The following is a 24000-nucleotide window of genomic DNA, read 5'->3' on the forward strand; positions in this document are numbered from 1 at the left end:
CCGCAAACTACAGAGCCCGTGCGCTCTGGAGCCCGCACACCACAACTAGAGAGAGAAAACCCTTATGCCACAGCTAGAGAGGAGCCCGTGTGCCACAACGAAGAGCCCGCACGCCACAACGAAAGATACCGCATGCCTCAACGAAGATCCCGCATGCCGCAACTAAGATGCGACACAGCCAAAAAAATAAAGAAAATAATTAAACATTAAAAAAAAAAAGTACTGATGTAGAAGTCTCCATCAAGTTCATTGCAATTAGAGCACTGGGATTCTGTCATCAAAGTTTCCATTCTCCCAGGAATTGTTCTGGGCCCTTCGTAAGCCAGAGATAATCTGGTGTTTTGTTTTGGTTTTTTTTCCGTCCAAAAAGATGAAACCACTTCTTGGTTGACCCTCTTAGAGAGTGATGAACTGGAGCAGTCAGAAGCCATTAGCCCTGGCCCAGTGAGCTGCTGTTCAATTTAGAAGCGTCGGCTAAGCCCAGGGAGACATATCATCAGAGGTCAACGACTCGCACCCTGCAGCTGAAAGCTGGGCTCCTTCGCTGCCGCACGGTGGCCCTGCATGGTGGCTCGCTGCATCTACAAATCCTGAACTTTTGGTTTTAGGGGTCCCCTTTGCCATCGTCGTGCTGCTGATGACCATAGGCTCTTATACCCTTGCTGCTCAAAGCATGGTCTGTAGACCAGCGGTATCAGCCTCGCCCAGGAGCTTTTGAGAAATGCACAATCTCAGCCTCACTCCGGACCCGCTGATTGAATCAGCGTCTGCTGGTCAGCAAGATCCTCAGGCAATGTGTGCATTTTAGGGTCGGAGAAGCTGAAACAGCTGGGGAGGCCACAAGTGTGAAATCAAGGTGCCAGCAGGGCTGAACTCCCGCCAGAGCTCTAAGGGAGAATCTTTTCTTTCCCCTTCCAGCTTCTGGGGGCTCCTGGGGTTCCTTGCCCTGTGGCTGCCTCATTCAGATCTCTGCATCCATCTTCATGTGGCTTGTAAGGACAGTTGTGATGGGACTCAGGGCCCCCCAGGATAACTCAGGATGATTTCATCTTGAGATTCTTAATTTAATTACATCAGTAAAGATCCGTTTTCCAAATCAGGTCCCATTCGCAGGTTCTAGGAGTTGGGACATGGACCTATTTTTTGAGGGGAGGGGCCACTGTTCAACCCACCGCAGACCCCTCTGGAACATTCCCAGGCAGATGCTTCCAGCCCCTTGCCGTAGCTCACCCTCCGCAGCTAGTCCAGCCTGGCGTACTGATTTAGCCATACTGCTGAACACTGCCAAATAGTACCAGCATTACTGATGCCTTTTCTACGACATGTTGCCCTACATGTTTCACGTGGATGAATCCATTGGATTGCAACACCCCCTCAGGGCTGCTACTGTAATTACCACCCCCACTTTACGGATGAGGAAACTGAAGCTCGGAGTAGTTCAGAAACTCGCCTAAGTTCTCACAGCTAGTAGAGTTGAACTTGGCCTACAGACCGGGCAGCCTGCCTCAGAATCTGTGCTCTTTACCATATGCTTCACCATTCAGAAGCATTATTAAATGCTTCAGGAATTATGGAAGATTCAAGAGGTGGAGGAGAGAGAGAGCACCAGGACTCTTTGGCCCACTGCCCAGGGAGGCTGGGCACAAAGAAGGCCCAGATCCGGTGTGGGCCCTTCTGCACCCACCACACAGTGCCTGGAGGTCGGGGGACCCCCACTTGTTGGTGCCCGGAGGATGGAGCACATCTTACTCAGCAGCGAGTGACTGACACAGTGCCTCCCATCTGTGTCAAAGGACCACATGCATAGCCGTGGCCGGGGACGTTGCTCGGGGCAGGGGTTGTTGGGGACTCTCTCTGTGGACCTGCCCAGGCTGGATGCTCAGCTCTCTGGAGGGCACGGAGCTGAGTCCTGCAACCCCAAGATGGGGCTCCGAGTCAAGGAGAGCCAGAAGCAACATCCAAGAGTCCAGGAGGGGCCAGAACCACAGGGGAGATGTTACCAGGCCACCTCCTGGTGTGCCCGGGTGAGCAGCCCAGGGAGCGTACAACCGGGCTTGAGCTCTGACGGCCCACGTGCATGGTGTGTGTTTGTGGGGGGCACGAGGGGGCAGAGGCAAGTGTGCCCTGGACAGGTGCATGGTTTCATTAGGGTGCTGGCAGCTGAGCCAAGTTCTGAATCCCTCATGAAAAGGCCACCCAGAAATGCAGGTGAGACATTCTCATGAGAGCGGTACTGCTATGGCCGCCACTTAGAAATGAAGCCCACAGTGCCCAAGGTCACACAGCTGCTCAGTCCCTCCCCCCACAGCGCAGCATGGGCTCTGGAACGCCAGGCTTACGGCAGGGCAGTGCTAAGTACAGTGCCCGGGCACAGCGGGCACTTAAAAAGATATATATGTATATATAGATTCCACCCCAAACCCTTTTTCATTTAACACTGTATAGGTACATGTTTCCATGAGACAGCCTGCGTGGCTAAGTGCCTTGTGGGTGTTTATCATTAAAGAAGGTACTTAGATGAGTATTTAATATGGTTTCATCACTTGGCACTTTTGATCTGCCTCCTGCCTTGGGCTCACACATGCCATTTGTCTACTAACCAGCATGTGAAACCTCATTTAATTTGTTTTAACTACCCTTGCTTTGAATGCGGAGAGTGGGATCTCCCCTTGCCTTCATCCTCTTTATACCCTTCCTGATCTTCTGCCTTGGCTTGCAGTCTTTTGCCACCTTCATTTTTCCCAGACTGAGAGACTCACCCCTTTCTCTTGAGTTCCAAGCTTGACTGCTAAGAGTCTCCAGAAGCCCTTCCCAAGGCACAAGCATGGGGATGACTGGATACAGCCTTTTGTACCTACAATAAATGTCAGGTTGAGGGGGTCAGAGAATTAGCTGGGAAAACCCACACCCAGTCCAGGCATTCTCAGCATTGGCGCAAGCAGCAGTGGAAGCTCTAGACTACCTGCTCAGATGGAAAAGTGGAGCCCACCATTTAAAAATGCATAATCAGCCCCAAATCTACCTGTGTCTTTAGTACAGAAATTCAGCAGCAGACATAACCGGTGTAATTGTATTAAGCTCAGTTTCACAGATTCTTTGACATTCCCTTGAGAACATTTGATGGGGCAGTCAGCCCAGATGTACGCTTGATGGCAAGATGGAGTCCAGACTGTGATTTAAAGATTCAGTTGTTACACTGTCATAGACCACATGAGGACTGATTGAATAGTAGCACGTAACATTTATTGAGCACTTATTATCTACCAGACCCTGTACAGAGCCTGTCCTTACATAAATTGCCTCATATGATCCTCTGAGGAGGTACCATTCCTGTCTCCAGTGTACAGATGAAGAAACTGAGGTTTAGAGAAACTAAGTAACGTTGGAAAGGTGCAGAGCTGGGATTTGATCCTGGGCCCTTAATGCTCTCCAGAGCCTGGATCTTAGCGACGATGTTGCGTGGTACAGCCAACTCCCTGGGCTCTTAATGTAATGAGATAGCTTTGGACTCCTTTTGAGTAATTTACCATCCCATCCCATCCCCACTCCCTGTAATAGTTCTTAATTTTCTCTCTGCTTGCCTTAAATCTCTCTACTCCCAGCATTGGGAAAATGCAGGGCAGATCCCAAAGGCAGATCTGGGAGGGTTCTTGGAGTGAGGATATCGGGGATTGGTTGAGCACTTACTATGTGCTAGTCCTTCTGGAGAACACTTCCAGCCATGGGTGTTTTCATTGGCTCAGTGAATCAGAAATCCAGGGAGTGGATCTATTTCCATTTTGTCTCCTCTTGATGTCTTTTAAGTTTGGCCTTCTCATCCTAGTCTGGTTCTGCCTGATGACATTATGGTCCTGTTTCACAGAGGAGGAAGATGCCTCCTCAGCAGAACACGGATGTATACTGTTTGGGGGCCGGGCATATCAGTCCGCCTTGCTCTGTAGATCTTGGGACAGCATCCCTGGCAGAAGCAGGATTGATAGCCAACAAACCTCATCTGCTGAGGATGTGGTTCATACTATTAGACATAGAGGACACAGCATCCAGTAGCTGTTCCCTGGACTTCTTGGCTGGAGGTGGAGTTGGGGGCAAGAGTGGTCCTGCCACATGAAGGACAAATGCTCTCAGGTTAGGCCCCAAAGCAGAATCGACTGTTTTGTGTTTGAATTTGACCAAGGTGAAGCTTTTCAAAATATGGCTCCATGGGTTTTTGGGTACAGGCTTTCCTGAAGGCAAAAGGCAGATGAGACGACCGCTTAAAAGTACCTGTGATTGGATTCTAGGACAGCCTGAGGTGTGGAACAGTGAATCAGAGGACGTGTCAGTTCAATTAGACGGGCCTTTGGATGATCTTTCATCCACATAGTGTGCAAGTTTGGCTGACCTCCTCACTGAAAGGACTGAGTATTTGAAGGCTGAGCCCAGCCATCCTGCTGGTTCAGGATTGTCTCTGCATCACCAGGGTTTCCTGAATCCCCCTTCCTTTCATTTCACTGAACGCATGAGGTCCGCGTGGTTTGGTGACTGGTGGCAGGGATACCTGGCAAGTGTGTTAGAGCTCATGCTGGCGCATCAAGCTTGAGACCCCCCTGGAACCCCATGGTTCACGAGCCTGTACTGGAGCACTGTCCCCCACCCCCGGTGTTGTAATGATCTATGTATGTATCGCTCGGTAATGCGATGATTCCCAATAGCTCTGTGGTCCTGATCAAGTCACTCCATTTCCTGAGCCTCAGTTTCCTCACCTGAAAACCAGGATGATGGGCCCTTCACCGCAGCACTGATGAGAAGGGCTGGGCACGGCTCCAATACCTATTTGGGTTTAACAGCCCCAATTTTTTGGATTGGATAATGTCTTCCTTCTTAGGCCTGCAGCAGTCAGGGGGTTAAAGGATTCTTCCAGCCAAGGGGGTCTCCGGAGATGGACAGAGGGAGACTCTCTCCTTCCTCCTTTGCCCTTTCTTCTTTGAAACAATTTTCATCCTAAGTGGTCACAGCAGTTAATGCCTTATGCAGAACCGTGGAAAATTCAGAAGTACGTGAAGAAGCTGTTGATAAGCTCCAGCCGTAATCCCACCACCCAGGGGCATGAGCTTTCTCTTTATCTGAACAGACCAGGCAGGGTGTGGTCCGGTCCCTTGTTCAACGGTCTCCATTTACTCTGCAAAGTGACAGCAGCAGGGCCTTGGCCAGCTCCTCCCTCACTTCTGGAAGTTTCATTCAGGGATCGGTGAGTTTGGGCTCTGACTTTAAGTCTCGGGCTTGAAGCAAATGCCGTGCTGTCCTTGTCTGGAGCTGACCTGTGGGGCTGGGGGCCTGGGGCTTCAGAGGCTGGCACCACCCAGGGGGTGGCCGTGCCCATGGCAGCAGCGGGAGCATCTGCGCAAGGACCACTTGCCACGTCTTTCTGCTTCGGGCTTGGGGTGCGTGTGATACAGACTGTCGGCTCCCGTCGGGCACCTCCCACTGAAGTGGCAGGAGACGGGCACTCGGCTCCGTTGTGGGCTCACGGGGCTGAAACAGACTTTAACCAAAAGTCAGACAACTTGAGCATCCTCTTCGCGACCTTCTGTTCCTTTTATAGCTACAAGGAACGACCCGCAGAAAAGTGATTTCATACTCCACTGGTGACATATACATGGTCTTCAGTGGGACAGGGAAGAAAATGACCCGTGACAGGGAGCGTCGTTCATGATTGGTGATCCCCGGCTGCTCTCCTAGGAGGGTGAATCCCAGCAGAGTCTTTGCTGAGTAGTCTCAAGAGTGTGAGGGTGCAAACTGGAGATGCCCAGAGGGAGTTCCAGGGCTCCCCTGAGCGGGCAGCTGAGGGTCCTGTGTTGGGGGTTGGGGCAGAGGAGGAGCTACTGGAGGGACAAGGTGAGAGGGATGGATAAGGGGGCGGGGCTGAGCCAAGGGTGTCTATTACCTTCTCCTCCGTGTGGCCACAATTGGTGCTATATTGTGGAGTTGGCTTTGTTAGAGCTCCAATCAATTACTGGAATTCTGTCTCAAAATAGGCAAGAAGAACGGCTGCCCGAGCAGGCCCAGCCATTTGGGTTACATAACAAAAGAACATGTTATTTTAGAGGAGGTGATTTAGGCTCTAGGGTGCCTGCCACACACGCCCCATTATCAGCTTACTCTGAAATGGGCTGCTCAGGGGTCTGTCTCCCAAGCTGTTCCCTGGACTCCCCTAGGACCTTACTCACCTCTGGGACCCCAGGGCCTGGACGGTGCTGCTCTGCCATCCTAACTCGTCCCAATTCACCATTAGTTGAGTTTTAGTTCAAATAACATTTATTCAGCACCTACCTGGCACCAGGCCCTATAGCAACACAAGGAATAGAGAAATGGCAAAGACACAGGCCCTGCCTGCTAGGAGCTCATGGTAATAGATTGTTGCTGTCGGATTATAAGTGGAATGAAAGAGGAGGGTAACGGTGATGGGAGAGCGTAAGGGACAGGGGTGTGGAGGGAAGGCTTCTGGGAGGAGAGGACAACCTGAGCCGAAGGGAGATGATGGCAAAGAAGAAAGAGTGCTCCAGGAAGAGACCAGCAAGGACAAAGACGGGGACCAGCCTGGTGCCTTCTGGGTCCTGGGAATAGCCCCCAGAGCACCAGTGGTAGGCAGGGAGGGTGGGGGCAGGCACTGGGAGGCCCATGGGGCTTTGTGTACCAGCTGAGAGGGACTTCATTCTGCAGGGTGCCGTCCTCAAGAGGAAGGGAGTGGCCAGAGGGAGAAAGACATGATCCCCGGTGCCCTGGTCGGGAATGGGCTGGTTTGAATTTCCAACATGGGCCACGCATTTGGTTTAAAAGAGCAAAATCAGAGTTAACATTTTATTTGATAAATATAAAAAGGATAGCTGTCACTCTTGTAATACAGTCTAAATTTGACTAAATTTTGGATAGAGGATCAGAAATTAGAAAAAAAGGTGCAGGAACGCCGCCTCAGGTGGCGCGGAGCCATGGATGAGGTGGGTGGGTGGGGGGGATACAGGGCAATGACGGACATGAGCCAGATTTGCATTATAGTGACTCTGGCTACTGATTGGCTGGAGGGTATGAGAGAGGAAAGGCTAGGCAGAGACCATGAAAGGGATGGGGATGACACTGGCTTGATTCGGGGCGTGGTACTCTGGGTGGGGAGATATTTAGGACACAAAACCAGAGGATTTGGTGACAGAGTAGGTCCACAGGGCATGAAGAGGGAGGAGACAAGGCTGCCTTCTGGGGCCCTTGGTGGGTGGCCAGCTGGGTGGGGGGCAGGAAGGAGACGCTGGCTGGAGGAAGGAGGCTCTGGTGCAGGGTTGGCCAGAGTGATGGTCTGCTCCGACGGGTCATTTTCAAGGTGGCTGTGGGACATACAGGTGGGCAAAGGCCACAGTCTAGTGAGCAGCCGGCTAGGGCTGAAATCTCGTGTCCCAACTCCTGCCTTCCAGACGGCTTGGTTGTGCACTGAGAGTAGCGAGCAGGTGGCCCCGGGGTGGAGGGGTCTGGCATTCTCACTACATGGGGCACCCCTTGCTTCTCAGCTCTGCCCACGGGGCTAGGTGGCTGGAAGCTTGGGTGAGCTCGCCTCTTGAAGCACGTGCTGGGGAAGCCAAGGACTCAGTGTATCATGATCCTGGCCTCAAAACCACAGCAGGCACAGCTCAGAGGGTTTTGTCAGGCCAGGATCCCCCGAGGCTCACCCAGGACCGCAGCTGGTGCTGGACCCTCCTGAGTGACCCTGGCATCAGACCTCTTTTGCTGATCTGGTACCTTTCCTGGCCCTGCCCAGCCTGACTGCAATCAGAGATTTGACCGATTTGGTAACACAGGAGAATGTTTAAAATAATGCCTTTGCCTACAATACCTCTCAGGGCTATTTTCATTGTAATCAGGGGTTAATGCTATAACCCAAGGAATGGAACACTAATGGTAGAATTTCAACACTGATGGAGATCAGGAAGGAATTATTCAGCATTCAGTGTATACTTCTCTGTGGGACAGATGTCTCTCTTCTTACCTGAATGGCATAGGTTCCTTCTGGGGACAAAAGTTTAATTCTCTCCGTGGACACAAGAAATAGCTCAGACTCTGAAAATCCAAACCTTAACAGGGACGGGACAACCTCACATCTCTGTGGCAGGGGCTGTCGGTGAAGGGAAGGGAGCTGGAGCTTCATGTAAGACAACTTATCTGGCTGCAGGATTGGTTTTTAAGGCGGGTCAGTGGCCACTCATAGAAAGCAGGGCATCCAGAGGTATGTCAGCAAACCCCCCAGGGAGGGCTCCCATATTGGTAGGCAATGGACAGAAGCAGCATTAAGTGGTGGCAGTGACTCTGTTCTAGCTAAAAATGAGGCCCATGGGAGGAGAGCCCCAGCTGGCAGCTGCACACATAGAGCATAGAGAAGAGCTTTTGAAAGCGACTGCCAGGTCCCTAGCTAGAGGCATGACCATTGGGACTGAGCTCAGGGACCCTCTCAGGACTGGAATGCTGAGCCCCGAGTGCCCAGCAGGGCTGAGAAGGGAGCTGTGCCTCAGGGGCCACGCAGCATCTTGGTTTCCCTCACACACACTGGACCTGCTGAGACGAATTCTCCTTGCCCCTCCTGGGTGAGACTAGTCTTCCCAAGTGCTGCTCTCTGGGCAGTATGGGGTCTGGGGTGGAGCTGAGCTGCTGGTGAGGCAGGACAGGCAGGGCCAGGCCCTCAGAGCCACGGAGGGGGTGGGTGTGGGAGTGGGGATGGGACACTGGCTCTGGGTGAGACAAGCATCCCTGGGTCTAAACAACAGGCACCCAAGTGAAAAAAAAACACAAAAAACCTATCACTTGTCTTTTATTCTAAAGCATTTTGATGATTAACTCTTTGATGACCTTGGTCCCCAGGAGTTTTGGACTAGTAACTCGCCCTTCTTAATAAGACATTAACAACTTTACATTCCTCCTTCAGTAGTACTTTATGACCTGTTACCCAGGTATTAGCTGGGGCCTTTCTTCCCCTTGAACAGTAGGTGACATTGTCTTGAATCCACCAATTCATGGTCTGTGTAACTTCGAAACCCTCCCACTTTCCTGGGGTTTGAGATTCTTTGGGCTTCTTCTGCCTCTTTGGGCTGCATCCAAAAATCAGTCACACCAGCATCTGTGAGTTTGGTAGCTGTTAGTGACGTATTCTGGGGGGTGTCAGGAAGGGGCCAATCCCTTCTAGCCCAGCAGCGTGTGCTTTCTGGGCTTGTGCGGAGTTCCACATTCTGCTCCCTGCACCGGACAGAGCAGCCGCCCTCCTCTGGGCTCCCTTGGCCAACACTCAGCAAAGGGATTTCCCAATTCCTCTCTTTGAAAGGAATTTTGATCCTGATTGTAAAGATAATGAAGCTTTCTTTACCTTTTTGTAGACACAATTTGCTTTTAAAATAAAAAATTCAGGCTTGCCTGGTGGCGCAGTGGTTGAGAGTCCGCCTGCCGATGCAGGGGACACGGGTTCGTGCCCCGGTCCAGGAAGATCCCACATGCCGCGGAGCGGCTGGGCCCGTGAGCCATGGCCGCTGAGCCTGCGTGTCCAGAGCCTGTGCTCCACAAGGGGAGAGGCCACAGCGGTGAGAGGTCCGCGTACCGTAAAAAAAAAATAAAAATAAAAATAAAAATAAAATAAAATAAAATAAAAAATTCAGCTTCAGTTCATTTTCAAGAATTTCCCAGCAGTCCTTAAAATAAATCAGCAACTAATGGTGCTGCAGAAACAGGGTGAAGAGTCATGGTGGTGCAGACAACACCCTGATATCTGTTGTGTTTTGTGTCTTCCAGTTTCTACCCGGATGCTTGAGATCCTGTAGATGCAATCGGTGACCCTGGGAGTGGAACGGAGTGTGCAGGCTGAGCGCTGAGAAGAGGCAGCCTGGGGCAAGGCTGCTCCAGCCTCCTGGTAATTAGTCGGTAGTTTTCAGTGGTGATGGGGGGGTGAGACACACTTTTTGATTGGGTCCATCTCACCAGGATGAGCTTCCAGACACTCAGGTCATCGCCATGAACTGCCCCGATCCTGCCGACTCCAGAGCTACCATGTGCAACTAGAGATTATCATGCTAAGTGAAGTAGGTCAGAAAGAGAAAGACAAATACCATATGCTATCACTTATATATGGAATCTAAAATATGGTACAAATGAACCCATCTACAAAACAGAAACAGACTCACAGACATGTAGAGATCAGACTTGTGGTTACCAAGGGGGAGGAGGGAGGGAGAGGAGTGGACTGGGAGTTTGGGGTGAGCAGATGCAAACTATTACATTTAGAATGGATAAACAACAAGGTCCTAATGTATAGCACAGGGAACTATATCCAATCTCCTGGGATAAATCATAATGGAAAAGAATATTAAAAAAGAATGTATATATGTCTAAAACTGAGTCATTTTGCTGTACAGCAGAGATGGGCATAACATTGTAAATCAACTACACTTCAATAAGAAAAAGAGCTACCATGGAATCAGAAGGACCTTAGAGGTCACCGGTCCAACCCCGAGCAGGGCAGAAGCCCCACTATAGCATCCTGTAGTCACCCTGACTCCAAGGAGAGAGCTCACCACCTAACGAGGCAGCCTGTACCACCTTCTCGTTACTGAGCAGCTCCTGCTGGTGGAAGGCTCACCCTCGCACCCTTGGCTAGAATCTGCCTGCCTGCCTGCCTGCAGTAACCACTTGCTTCCTGGTTCTGGCCCCCGAGGCTCTAAGGAATCAGCCTAATCCCTCTTCCACATGGCAGTCCAGCAGATACTTAGGGACAATTGGAGTGGAGGAATGCAGGATCTGGGGCCAGAGACAGGCCTGGTTGAAATCCTGACTCCACTGTTAATCTGTGTGCTCTTCAGCAAGTTAGTTAACCTCTCTGATTCAGTTTTTTTTAATCTGTAAAGCTGGGACAATAATGTCTGCCTCATAGAGTGGTCCTGGGAATGAAAATAAATCACAAATAGAAGTTGCTTGGTGTTATTCCATCACGAGTTCTCTGACACCAATTGAATGTCCTACAATTCAACCCAGTTCTGACACTACCCTGAGTTAAAAGGGCACGTAAGAAAAGGCAAAGTCATGAACAAGGCTCCGCCCTCTTCAGAGGCCAGCTACAGGTGTGAACCCCAGGCCATCTGCACTTCCAACCAACTTGACTGTAAATTTGGGGGTTCCCACAACCTCCCTTTCAGTTTCTATAATTCCCTAGAATAACTCACCAAACTCACCGAAAGCGCTATAACTGCAATTGCAGTTTTATTATAAAAGATCCAACTCAGGAATAGCCAGACAAAAGCAGGGTAGGGTCTGGGGGTGGAGGGCATGGTACAGAGCTTCCACGCCCCCATCCAGCCCAGCAATGTGCTCACCAACCAGGAAGCTCCCCCTGGCCTCACCGTCCAGGGTTCTTTAAAGGCGGTGTGCGTTACCAGGCACAACTGATTCAATCATTTGCCACGTGATTGAATGCAATCCCCAGCCCCTCTCCCCTCCTCCCTCTGTGGTTGGGATGAGGGTGAAGTTCCAACCCTCTAATCATGTGCTTGGTCTTTCTCAGTGGCCAGTCCCTCCCTTGAAATATCTGAGTACCCACCATAAGTCACCACATTTGCATAAAAACTCAGACTTGGTGAAAGGGGCTCACAATGACTAAGAAAAGACACTCCTAATGTCTTTTGGACGTTTTAGAAATCCCATGTGTTTTTGAAGCTCTGTGCCAGGAACTGGGGCCAGAGGCCCCTTCTATTCTTTATGACGCCGTACCTGGCCTCACAAACGCCGGTATCCTGTGATCTTTAGCACCCTGCTTACCCCTTTTCCTTTGTGATCTCCCAGTTGACATGTTCCCGCTATCTGGTCAGAGAACGAGGCATTCTCGTTAGTCTCTTTCTGGATTTTCTTTTTGTTAATATAGTTCAAGATTGAATTAGTTTGGGGACTAAAACATATAATTACAGTTATTTGGTGTGTACCTGTTTACAATTGAATCATAAGCCTCTCATTACTCGAGTTCCTCATGCTACGATGATTCTAGCCCCTAAATGACACATAATAAGAGCAAATGCTAATAGAACTTGCTATGCACCAGGAACTTTTTGAACTACTTCACATACATTAACTCACCCAATCCTCACAACAACCTAAAGAGAAGTTAAATAGTTGCAATCCCTGTTTAATATATGGACAAACTGAGGCACAGAGAGGTTAGGTAACTTGCCCAAGATCACACAGCTAATAAGGGGCATAGCTAAGATTTGAACTCATGGTCTGGTTCCAGAGTCCTTGGTTTTAACCACTAAGCTGTGCTGCACACAACTTTGACCACCTCCCAACATTTTGGGAAGGGAAAGAAGGAGCACAGAAGAATGCCTTTGGTTCACAAAACCGAAGAGTTTGCCCAGGCCCCAGCTGTCGTGGAGAGGGAGTCAGGGCTTCCATTTTCTACCCCCTCCCCCATCGGAGCACCTCTGGAGCAGCCCTGTGGGGCTGGGCTCTAACGAGTGAAGGCAGGCCTGGAGGTTCCTGTCCATCGGGCCTGGAAGGTCTTCATTCCTCATGCTTCGTGGGCCAGAGCTACTTCAGAGACTTCACAACCTGATTCCTGGGAAGTGCAGCCACTCCAAAGGGAAGAGAGAGGACCAGCTTTTCCCTGCCTGGGTGAAAAGGATTTAGTCCAGGAGGGTTCAGTACCAGGCTGTGCTGGTCCCAGAGAAGCTGACAGCTCAGGTGGTCCTGGAGCTAGTGGGATTTGGCGTTGCGAGGGGCACAGGGATCTCCACGCCCACATCCAGTGTATCCATTGGGGGGTTGCTTGTTGCTATTTTAAAAATAACATCAAAGATTCGGGGGTGTGAAGGTGCCCAAGAGAATTAAAGGGGACAGATGCAGGGGGGCGATGCCTCTGGAAGAATTTTGGTCTGCAGCGGTGTCTTCCCAGAAGAACCTGGGTGGTGACCCCATTTCTGCATGGCTCCGTTGCATTCCCATTATGTTTGACCTTGCGGTCTCTTCTCTCTTCCTAAGTTCCAGAGATGAAGCTGTTTGGGAGCACGATGGGGGTGAAGTATTCTTAACTCATCCCATGTGCATGGGATTGACTTGAAACCACAAGGTAACAGTCAGTAGGTCATATGTGCTCTTTGCAGATGTTTCTCTTTCAGCATTTGGCTTGAGGAAGAGGAGCTGGGGAGATGCAGGAAGAAGGTCTCTTGCTCCAGGAAACCTAGATCCTCCATCCTTCTGCCTTTTCTACATGAGTCTGTCTCTCTCCATATAGTGTCAGAACTGGAAGGGGCCCCAGAGGTCCATTCTGTCCACTCCCCAATTTAGGAATGGACAAAGTGACACCCAAAGGGGAAATTACTCGCCCAAGTCCATGAACCAGAGAATGTCAGAACTGGGGCAACATTGCCGATGCTGACTTTAGTCCAGAGCTAATTCAACCAGAAACATCCCTGATGGACTCAATCACTCTTCACTTAGATGAAGAATCTGCCTTTACATGTCACTAAGTACAACCTCAAACACTTTAGCAACCTGCCAAATATGTCTCAAAATATTTCCTTAGAGACCGTTGGTTTGTTTGTTTGTTTTTGGCTGCCACTGCAAGGTGACTCCTTCTTCCCTTCTCCATCCTCTATCCCATCGACATGGCTGGTAAGGGTGGTGCTAATTGGGGGAGATCTGGTGAGGGCTTTCACAAGGAGCTGACTAATTAGTGACGGAATTAAGATCAGACGTCATGGTTTTGTAAACTTGTAAAGGCAGGTGGTGGTGGCACTTGGAGCCCTCTTGCTGCCCCAGGTCAAGTGTGTGGTGGCAGCAGGTGAATACAGTGGGAGGAGGAGGCCTGGACAGCCATGGGAGGCAGTGCCACCTTGGCAGACTTGCTAGAGATGGCCAGCACCTGGAATGGATGCCTTCTGTTGCATGATACAGCAACTGACATCTAGCCAGTGGTATTTCAACCCGGCTTCCCATTAGAATCACCCAGAGAACTTTTAAAAATCCTGATGATGAGGTCACACCCTGGACTAATAATATTAGAATCTCTGATATCAGTATTTTTCAAAGTTCTCCAGACGATTCCAACGTGCACCCAAGATTGAGATCCCTGCTCCAGGCCGAGGGTTCAGAGCTTCAGCTGACCCTCGAAGGACCTTGTCCATGTGTCTTCCCTTGAACTTGTTACTTGCCTTCTCCAAAGGAGAATGCAAATCATAATAATAAAATCAATCAATCAGTCAATCACCTGAGTGTTCTGGGCTGATGGGATGGACTCCCATTTCTCATGCCCACCCCACTCAGAGGAGCTATAAGGTGGAGGGTAAAGTGCTGACAGAAGCTGGAAGAAGAGATCACAGACAGCTCATGGACAACAAGAATATGCTTTCCTGGTTGTCAGCAAGGCCTCTTTCGTAATGAGCTGTTGGCTGGAATGAAGGCTAAGGCTTGGGCTAACAGGATCAGCTGAGGGGTCAGAGCAGATCAGATCTGGGGAGGCCAGCAGCTGCTCTGAGAGAACAAGAGAGGCTCCATCTCCTTCTGGAATGGAGACCCCAGAGGCAAAGTGAGGGAGGGTCAGGTTAAGGATGAAAGCCAGGTGCCCTGACTCCAGGTAAAGCTCTTTCGTTGGTATCTCCGTACTTGTGTTCAAAAACTAATTATTGTTCAGTCAAGGCACTTGCCTTCTTTTCTTTTTTTTTGCGGTACATGGGTCTCTCACTGCTGCGGCCTCTCCCATTGCGGAGCACAGGCTCCGGACGCGCAGGCCTAGCAGCCATGGCTCACGGGCCCAGCCGCTACGCAGCATGTGGGATCTTCCCAGACCGGGGCACGAACCCGTGTCCCCTGCATCGGCAGGCAGACTCTCAACCACTGCGCCACCAGGGAAGCCCAGGCACTTGCCTTCTTTTGCTGAGAAGGGGCTCAGCCAACCAGGAGAAGGCTGAAGCTCTGTAAGCCTCCACCCCCTCTGGATGTTGAAGGGGCACAACCCAGATCTGAGGGCCTAGCAGTGCTGATACAGAGGGAGGCTGTCATGGCCAGAGTCTCACAGCTGGGAAGCAGAGGCTGAATGGCAGCCTCCTTCTTCAGAAGGGCTCCAATATGGCCATAGAAACCATTCCTTCATTCCTCGTTCAGGCATTTAAAAAAGCCTGCTTGAGTAGAAAAAACATGTGGCTTTTCCCCAGACCAACTTTCCAAACACTGCCCTAGCCCTCCCTCCAGGGACCAGGTCAAGATATACGGGCCTCTGGGCAGCCCAGCAATGTGGTGCCCTTCAAATGGTGTTTATTCTTTTTTTTTTTTTTTTTTTTTTTTTTTTGCGGTACGCGGGCCTCTCACTGTTTTGGCCTCTCGCGTTGCGGAGCACAGGCTCCGGACGCGCAGGCTCAGCGGCCATGGCTCACTGGCCCAGCCGCTCTGCGGCACGTGGGATCTTCCCGGACCGGGACACAAACCCGTGTCCCCTGCATCGACAGGCGGACTCTCAACCACTGCGCCACCAGGGAAGCCCGGTGTTTATTCTTTTACTGTTTCTCAATATTTATTTACTGGGGTTTAGGAGAAACTTATTTTCTATTTATAAAAATTGCACACCTCTTTTAAACTTGGAATAAGAATCTGATTCTCCAGTGAGACATGTTTTACAGAAACCGATTCACCAGTAATTCTTTTCCAGAGGCGAGAGCAAAGTTAAAGTTGTGAAGAAAAGCACTGCTCAAAGCGTTTCCCGCCTTTTAGAAGTTACCTGTTCTCTTTTCAGTTTTGTGGATTTCCCACCGAATGTTTTTAGAAGGCTTCTTAGAGGGTTTACATTTTAGATCAAGTACGAATTCCCAGTGAATAGCTTTACACTGTGTAGATAAGCATCACAAGATGCCCTCAGAGGTTTGCAGGTCGCGCTCATACTGGAGGACCCGTCTACTTGAACCCGAGTGTGGCCGCCGAAGCCGGGCGGGTCAGGCAGGGAAGGGCGGGGGACCCCGAGCCGGTGACACATTTTCACTTCGTTGGACGCCCTACAGGCCGGCAGCCGTGGTGCCCAGCCCTCCAACCCGCTGCCCCGCTCACACCCTCCAGGGAAGAGCCGCCTCCCACCGCGAATCTCCCCGAATCCAAGCCCTCTGCCTTAGGAGGCGCGTACCCCGACTGGGAGTACCCTCCTTTTTTCTCTGCAGGATTCCAGGAGTGGATTGTAAACCCACCAGGACAATGAGTGAAGAGCCTGTCCCCGAGGCCGCCTCCCCGCCGTCCGCGCAGGGGCAGCAGTACTTCGATCGTTTCTCCGAGGACGACCCCGAGTACCTGCGCCTTCGCAACCGTGCAGCGGACCTGCGGCAGGACTTCAACCTGATGGAGAAGAAGAAGCGTGTCACCATGATCCTGCAGAGCCCGGTGAGCGGGGTCTGCCCCGCGGGGCGGGGGAGGAGAAAGGAGGCCGCAGAGGGTGTGGCGAGGGGAGATGAGGGGGACGCTGATTCAGCCGGTGAACCTGAAAGATAAATAACTCCGCTTCCGCTGGCTCAGGGTCGGAGCAATTTTCAGCTCTCTGAGCAAGATGCTCTGGCAACATGGGTGTGTGTCTCTCCCTAGCACTGGCGGAGGGCAAAGCCTGGTTTATATGCAGTGGTTTGGCTCGGTGCCGGGAGGAGGTGGGTCTGAGAGGCAGGAGCCCCACCTCAGTTTCTTGTGCCCCTTCTTGAGCCTTACTTTCCAGTCTTCCTTTCCCTCTTCACCGAAAGCTGTAACAATTCGAGTAAACCAGCGGCCACCGGGGGGCGCCACGTGGGAGGGTTGGGGCTCCCTTTTCTGAACGCCACAAAGAACTCCGTCCTGGCAAATAAGGCTTTGAAAACCCCAGGAGGTGGGGGAGTGGAGGGCACAGCGGGCAAGACCGGATCACCCAGCCGTGGCTGGAGTCTGGAGGTCAGCTGGCGCCTGCCTGGCGTGGACACAGAGCTCTTCCTTGAGGCAGGTGGTGCCTTGAGGATGGAGGGTGGAGGGTGGGCCTACTGGACCAGTGAAGCAGGAGGGTGGTGCAGGCCCTCGGAGGGGGAGGAAGAGCAGTGTGGACAGAGGCAAGGGGGAGTCTCAGGGCAGTAAAGCTGGGGGGTCCGCAGGCAACAGTGCATGATCCTAAGGGTTGGGAAGCTCAGGGGCGCAGCTGGCATCTCCAGGTACCTGCCAGGATGAGATCTGCCTCAGCCACTACCCAGCTTTTCTGAGACCCTGGTTGAGAGCACACTGTGAATGCTCGGGCCTCACAGAGGAGTGCTAAGGGGGATGGGCCCGAGGTCTTGGTGACAGGTGACACCATGTTGGGGAGTCTGGAGGAAAATGGCAGCTGCTAAAAACGTTGGGATGACAGAAACTCTGAGGGAGACTAGAAGGGATGGCGGGTGTGGTAGGAGAAGTGGCAGAGTTAGTACCAACCCACGTTTGGGGGCCTGAAGGATGGGACTCTATTCTCAGGCAGGAGATGGGGACAGGAGGAGGTCATGCTTCTTCTGTCCTTTTGTAGATTCCCCAACACCTAGTGGCTCCCTATTTCCTCCTGAGTGTTCCCTGCTGCCACCTGGTGGACAGGCATGCCCTATTTGTGGCCTGATGGTCTGAAAAGCCAGGCTTAGAGTAGCGGGACATCAGAAGTGGAAGTGACCTCTGAGGTCATCAAATCCTGAATATGAAGAAACTGAGGCCCAGAAGAGCCATCGGCCTGGCTAGCGGACAGGAAAGATGGCATACTTTTTCATTCAATTCTGCTTTTTAAAAAGTCTTTTAATTACTAAAGTGAAGTCCTGCCATGTCTGATGGGTGGGCAGGGGAGGGGGTCTAGGCTATCCCTGAGACACAGGAAGGACCAGGAGTCTGGAGTATTGCCCATGAGGCAAAGGAACAGGATTCATTCCCAGCATCTCCTTACTGCTCCCCACACAGCAATCTGGGGAGGCTCCTGAGGTCCCAGTGGGATTGCCCGGTGCCCCCTGGGACCTAGATATCCCACATGTGGTCCTGGCCTAGCTGACCCAAGGGCTAGGGGTGGTCACTTGGGAGAGGGGCCCTCTGTCTTCCACATGAGGCACACTGGGAGGACCAGCGACTCGGGGGCCTGCTTCAGTCTTTCAGGGAGGAGCTGGAAGGCCTCATCCAGGAGCAGATGAAGAAGGGGAACAACTCCTCCAACATCTGGGCCCTGCGGCAGATCGCGGACTTCATGGCCAGCACCTCCCACGCAGTCTTCCCAACATCTTCCATGAGTACGTGGGGGAGCTGGGGAGCTGCCAGGAGCAGAGGTAGTGGAAGTGGGGGAAGGAAAGGCGCAGTCAGAAGCGGCTTGGTTGCCGCCGGCCTACGCAGTGAGCGCTGCTGCTGCATTAACAGACCTGGGGGAGCTGGGCCGCAGCCAGAGAGATACCTGCCTCTGCTTCTGATGCTGCTGCGATTTAAAGACCCCAGGGGGATTACCCCTGATGCCCAGAAATCGGAGGGCAGGGGGTGGTGGAGACTTAAGGGAGAACCTAGTTCGGGTTCTGCTGGGGGCGGGCGGAGGATGACACCGTGTCACTGCAATGAGAGGCAGGGCGGCCTGTGTATGATCCCTCCACCCCCACCCCTCGTAAGCGGATTAGCGTGGAGGGAAGAGCTTTGCAACTCAAGGTCCCTTGCACAGCCGCTGCTTGAGGCCCAGGAGTGGACAGTGGAGAGTTAGGACTCTGCTCTCTGTTACTCGAGCTATGGGCACAGAACCTAAGAAAATCCTTGTGTCCTCACAGCATCCAGCCCTAAGGCTGATCTTCCCTCAATCCCCTGGCGTCACTCCCTTGGAGATGGAGTTGGCGGGGGGGGGGGGGGGGGGGGGGTTGGGGGGGCAGATGGGAGGCCATTGGAGCCATTGTCTCCTCACCCCACTGGACAGGCCAACCTGACTCCGTATACAAGGGCCAAGAGCAGCCAGGGCTAGGCACGAGCACATCTTCCTTGGCTCTGAAGCTCTGCCCACAACCTTTAAGAAACAGACATCGAAAAATACTTCCCCTCAGCAAGATGAATATAGGACTATAGTTGAAAATTAGGAAAATAGTTGAGAAAGGGTAATAAAAATTACTGTACTGTGTTCTTACAACCAAGGAATTACTATTATCAATATTTTGGTGTATATCCTTCCAGCCTTTTTCTCTTAACATATACAGACTATGCCAAAAAAAGTGGAATCGCATTATACATACAAATTTAATAGCCTTAGCATATCTTGACTAATTTTTCACATAATAAAATATGGTTCTATAGCATAATTTTTGGTGGATGTATACTTTTCTGTACATGGCTGAATATGCCACCGTTTATTTAACCAGTTTCCCATTTTTGGACTTTTAGGTGGTTTCCAGCTTTTTGCTATTATGAATGACAATGCAATAAACATCCTTGTAAATAAATCTGCGAGCATATCCATGACTATTTTCTTAAGATAAATTACTAGAAGTAGAATTGCTAGACTGAATTATACGCATGTTTTAAAGGCAGCAATGCATAATACCAAATTACCCTAGAGAAAGATGGAATGAATTTACATTCCTACCAGAAATGCAAGAGTACCCATTTCCTCCACCCTGATCTGTAGTCTGTGTTACCATTTGTTTCATCCTCATGATATGATGGGTGATGAATAGTACTTTGTGTTTTAATCTGCATTTGATTACTATAGAGATTGAATATATTTTCATATACATATTGGGCATGATTTTCTTTTTGTACTAAATTGCCTGTCACATCCTTTGCCAATTTTTCTACTTGCATATTCTTTTCTTACAGATTTAAAAATCATAAAGTAAGGCTAGTTCCCTACTATCTGTCAAATACATTGCAGATTTTTTTCCAGTGTCTCCTTTGCCTTTTAATTTTGTTCATGATATCTTTGTGTTGCAGAATTCTTTAATTTCCGTGTAGTTGAATCCATTATTATTTTCCTTTGTGTTTTCTGCTTTTGATTGCATACTTAGAAACACCTTCCCTATGTTTTATCATCCAATAAAATACCCTTAATTATTCATTTGCCAATTTTTCTCAACCATTGTTTAAGTTGATTCTTTAAAATGACTTTAGAAGTATTTTGTCAGGTCTCTCCATCCACCTCAAAAAATTCCTTTTGGGATTTTGATTGGGATTACATTAAATGAATAGATTAATTTGGTGGAGAATTTATAAATGTACAACTTTATATTAGAATGTAAACTCCGTGGCGGGAAGGATATATGTATGTTTTGTTCACCGTTAGAGTAGTGTCCTGGACTTAGAAAAGTAGCACCTGGCATATAACAGGTGCTTAAAAAATATGTGCATAAATGAATTTTAAATCTTTTCAGAAATGATGTGTGTCTTCTATTTATTTAAATCTTTTTAAATGTCCATCAGAAAAGCTAGTAGTTATTTTCTTATAGTCCTTACTAATTTCTTGTTAAGTTTATCCTGGAAATTTTATGTAACTTTGTCATTTTAAGTGATTCTCCATTCAACTTTTTTTCTGGTTATAGCTGTCATCTAGGGAAATCGTTGGAGATATATGTATTTATATATTATTTAAACTAGCTGTTTACTGGACTCTTAAATTCTGGTATGTTCTCAATTCTTTGGGGCTTTGTATATAGAAAAATCACATAATCTGCAAATAATGGTCATTTTGCATCCTTCAATCCAACATTTACCCTTTGGTTTATTTTTCCAGTTTTCTCATTGCATCTGTTAGAACTCTCAGAACAATGTTTAATAACAGATTAGAGAGTAATCATCCTTGTCTTGTTTCTGACTTCAATGGAAATTTTTTTACCACAAGAGTTTGAGATAGTTACTCTTTATCATGTTGAGAAAATATCTTTGTATTCTAGTTCAATATGGGTATTTCTCAGAAATGGATATTGAATTTTATAAAATGCATTTTGGGTATTTATTGATTTTTCTTTCCTTGATGTGGTGAATTATATTAATAGATTTCTGAATATTGAACTCTTTTTTTCATTCCTGAAATAAATCATTCATGGTTTTGATGCATTCTTTTAAAAATACTCTTCTGGCTTTGATTTGCTGGAATTTTATTAATTTTTGCATCCATACACATGATAAAAAGCAGTTCACTTTTTGGGCAGCCTTTGTTTAGTATTGGTATAAAGACTATAATTTCCTAAGATGAATCAGGGTGATCCCCACCCATTTCTTTGCCCTAATGGAGTTTAAATTAGATAGGAAGTCTCTGCTCTTTTAAGATTTATTATTCACTTATAAAGCTATCCAGATAGGGAATATTTGGATAACATTTTTTTTCTGTTTCATTTAAAATTCTTTAAAATTTTATTTTGCTGCTTCTTGAGTAAATTTTGGTCATATTTTATATAAAATAATCCATTTCATGTGCCTTTAAAAAATTATTAGCCTGATTTACAATATTATTTTTATTACTTAAACATTCTACTGTGGCTATGACATCCCATTCTCATTCCTGGTGCTGTATATTCCCACTTCCTCTTTATTGGCCAATCCAGATGTTGGTTTCCTCATAGATCTTCTCACATAAGGCAATTCTTGGATTTACATATTGGTTCTACTAACTTTCTTGTTTTCTGATTTACTGATTTTGTTTTTATACTCATTAATTCTTTTCCATAACTCTTCTTTGGTTTATTTTGTTCTTTATGTTTTTCTACAATAGAATAAAATGGATTTGATTATTTTCATATTTAATTCAATAATAAAGGCATTTAAGACTATGAATTTTTTTCTCTGAGTATGAATTTGGTCTTATCCCATAAATTTTGACATGTAGTATTTCCTTTATTGTTAATTTCTAGGTAGTTTGCAGTTGCTGTTTTGGTTTTATTTTTATTCTAAAATAAAATAAACACACTCCAAGAGTGTGTTTTCTCATTTCTAAGCGTTGGAATTTGTATTCTTTTAAAGATTTGTTGATAATGTCTAGTTTTATTGCATTATGTTTAGACAATGTAGCCTACTTAATGTCTATGTTGGGGATTTATTGAGATTTTCTTTGTGCCCTAATAATATCATACTTAAATGATATATGGGTGTAGACTCTATCTCTGGGACATAGTATTTAATCTTCATCCTCATTTATTGTTTTTGATTTTATAAAGAATTAATGTCTCCCACTGTATTTGATTTCTGTTCATTTCTCTCTATTTCTGATAGCTTTTGCTTTGAATATCTTGAAACACTTTTCAAAGTACACGTTTTTATAGCTATATCTTCATTATGGATTATGCCTTTAATCCATGTAAAATGACCTACAAAATGATTCTTTTTGTCCAAAAGAATATCCTTTTCCTTGGCTTCTACTTTGATCATGTTATGGCTCTATTTATCTTTTTGTTTATATTTGCCTTGGTATACTTTTGATGGTCCCTTTATTTTTACCTGTTTTGTGTCACTTTATTGTAGTATTTGTTAGTTTTTTTAAATCTCCTATAGTATTGTCTTTGACATCTGTTGCTGTAGCAGAGAAGTCTGAAACAGTCTATTATTGGTTCCTTTGTAGGTAACCAATTTTTTTTCTAGGTGCTTGTGGATTTTCCCCCTTACCCTTGTATTTCAAGACTGTGTCAGGAAGCATATAATTGTAGGCTTTTCTTTTAATGGACTTTTCTCCCCTGAAATGCAGTAAGTTGTTTCAGTTTTTATATATATAGGTTTTTTTTTTCAATTCTGAACTTTTTCTTCTATTATATCAGTACTTATAACTTATATGCCAGGTCCTCTGGTCTTTGTCTCCCATATCTATCATATTCTTTCTCATCATTTTCATATCTCTGACCTTATACTCTTCCTTTTGAGAGAGAACTAGGGCTGACCAGCATTCCTATCACCTCACTGATCAGCAACTGCCAGGAAAACAGTTGGATGCCTGAAAATCTTGTTGGTGCCAGGGTATCTGAGTCAGGGAATGTGGAGAGGGAACCTTTCACGTGTCCGGAGTTCAAGCCTGGAGAGGTTGTTCTTTGTCCATTTGCCTTAGAATTTTCTTTGCCTGGTTGGTTTTGGGTTTTTTGGTTGTTTTGTTTTTGTTGTTTTTTTCTAAATAGTGTGTCCTTCAGGCTTAGCTTTCAGGGGGTTTGGTGGATTTTCATCTTTTTCTGTGTTTTCTTAGGTACTTTGAAATAATGGCCCAGTTAGATTTTCACTTTAGTGAGGCTGGTCACAATAAGCGTTCTTTCTATGAAGACCCTGAGCACAGAGGACTGGGGACTCCTGTGGATCCCTCTGGTCTATTCTGGGCCTGTGGGTGGGTAGTCCTCATGGGGAAGCTCCACAGGGTTGGGGAGGGGACTCTTTGATACGGGACACAGAGGACATGACATAGTGAGTGTTTTCAGTCCTATTCTGGCCTCCTGCCATCTCTGGGGCTCCATAGTTATTTCTAAGAGAAGGATTCAAAGGACTCTGGGTCTGAAGGCTCTCCCAACAACAACCTCCCTCCCTTCCAGCTTTGTCTGGGGGCCTTATGCTTTGGATATGCCTCCCAGCTTGCTGCAGGGGGTGAAGCAAAGAGGTAAATACTTATCTGGGGAACTAGAGAGGAGGCAGGCATCCCAGGTTGGTCAGTTTGAATTAGAAACCCTTGACTCTTGGGTTTCGTTGTTGCTCTCCTTGCCAGTTTAGCTGGGCCTTTGGACCACTTCTGTCCCTGTCAACTTCGTGTACTGGACACATGCACTGGAGGCGTACCACCGTTGGTGGGCACAGGCCCTTTGGGGGCATCTTCCTGACATGGGGTGTTCAAGGCTTGCTCTGCTAGCTTTATGCCCCCAGTCCACCCTCATATTTGCAGACCGTGTCGTCATTTCAACTAATGGCAAACCTGATAGAGGACATACATCACATGGCGTGACAGTGAGGTTTATGGAGCTGGTGGAAGCTTCCAAAGAGCATTTTAATCCATTAACGGTTTTAGTGGGAAGCTGGGAGAGACAGCGTCAGGAGGCTCCCAGCCAGACA

The 24000-nt window shown here is 48.3% G+C and overlaps 1 protein-coding gene across 3 annotated transcripts in view; it reads left to right on the top strand.

The window, feature by feature from the left end:
* ADD2 (adducin 2) overlaps window positions 1–24000 on the top strand; it is a 111349-nt gene that overhangs the window by 51518 nt on the left and 35831 nt on the right. For all 3 annotated transcript variants that reach the window (XM_049695758.1, XM_004277043.4, XM_049695757.1), the window contains exons 2-4: window positions 9793–9910; window positions 16182–16398; window positions 18122–18260. In XM_049695758.1, the coding sequence (XP_049551715.1) occupies window positions 16216–16398; window positions 18122–18260 (322 nt within the window). In that variant the 5' untranslated portion in view covers window positions 9793–9910; window positions 16182–16215. The remainder of the gene's footprint in view (window positions 1–9792; window positions 9911–16181; window positions 16399–18121; window positions 18261–24000) is intronic.

This window comes from Orcinus orca, chromosome 13 (genome assembly GCF_937001465.1).
Source record: "Orcinus orca chromosome 13, mOrcOrc1.1, whole genome shotgun sequence".
Taxonomy (NCBI): Eukaryota; Metazoa; Chordata; class Mammalia; order Artiodactyla; family Delphinidae; genus Orcinus; species Orcinus orca.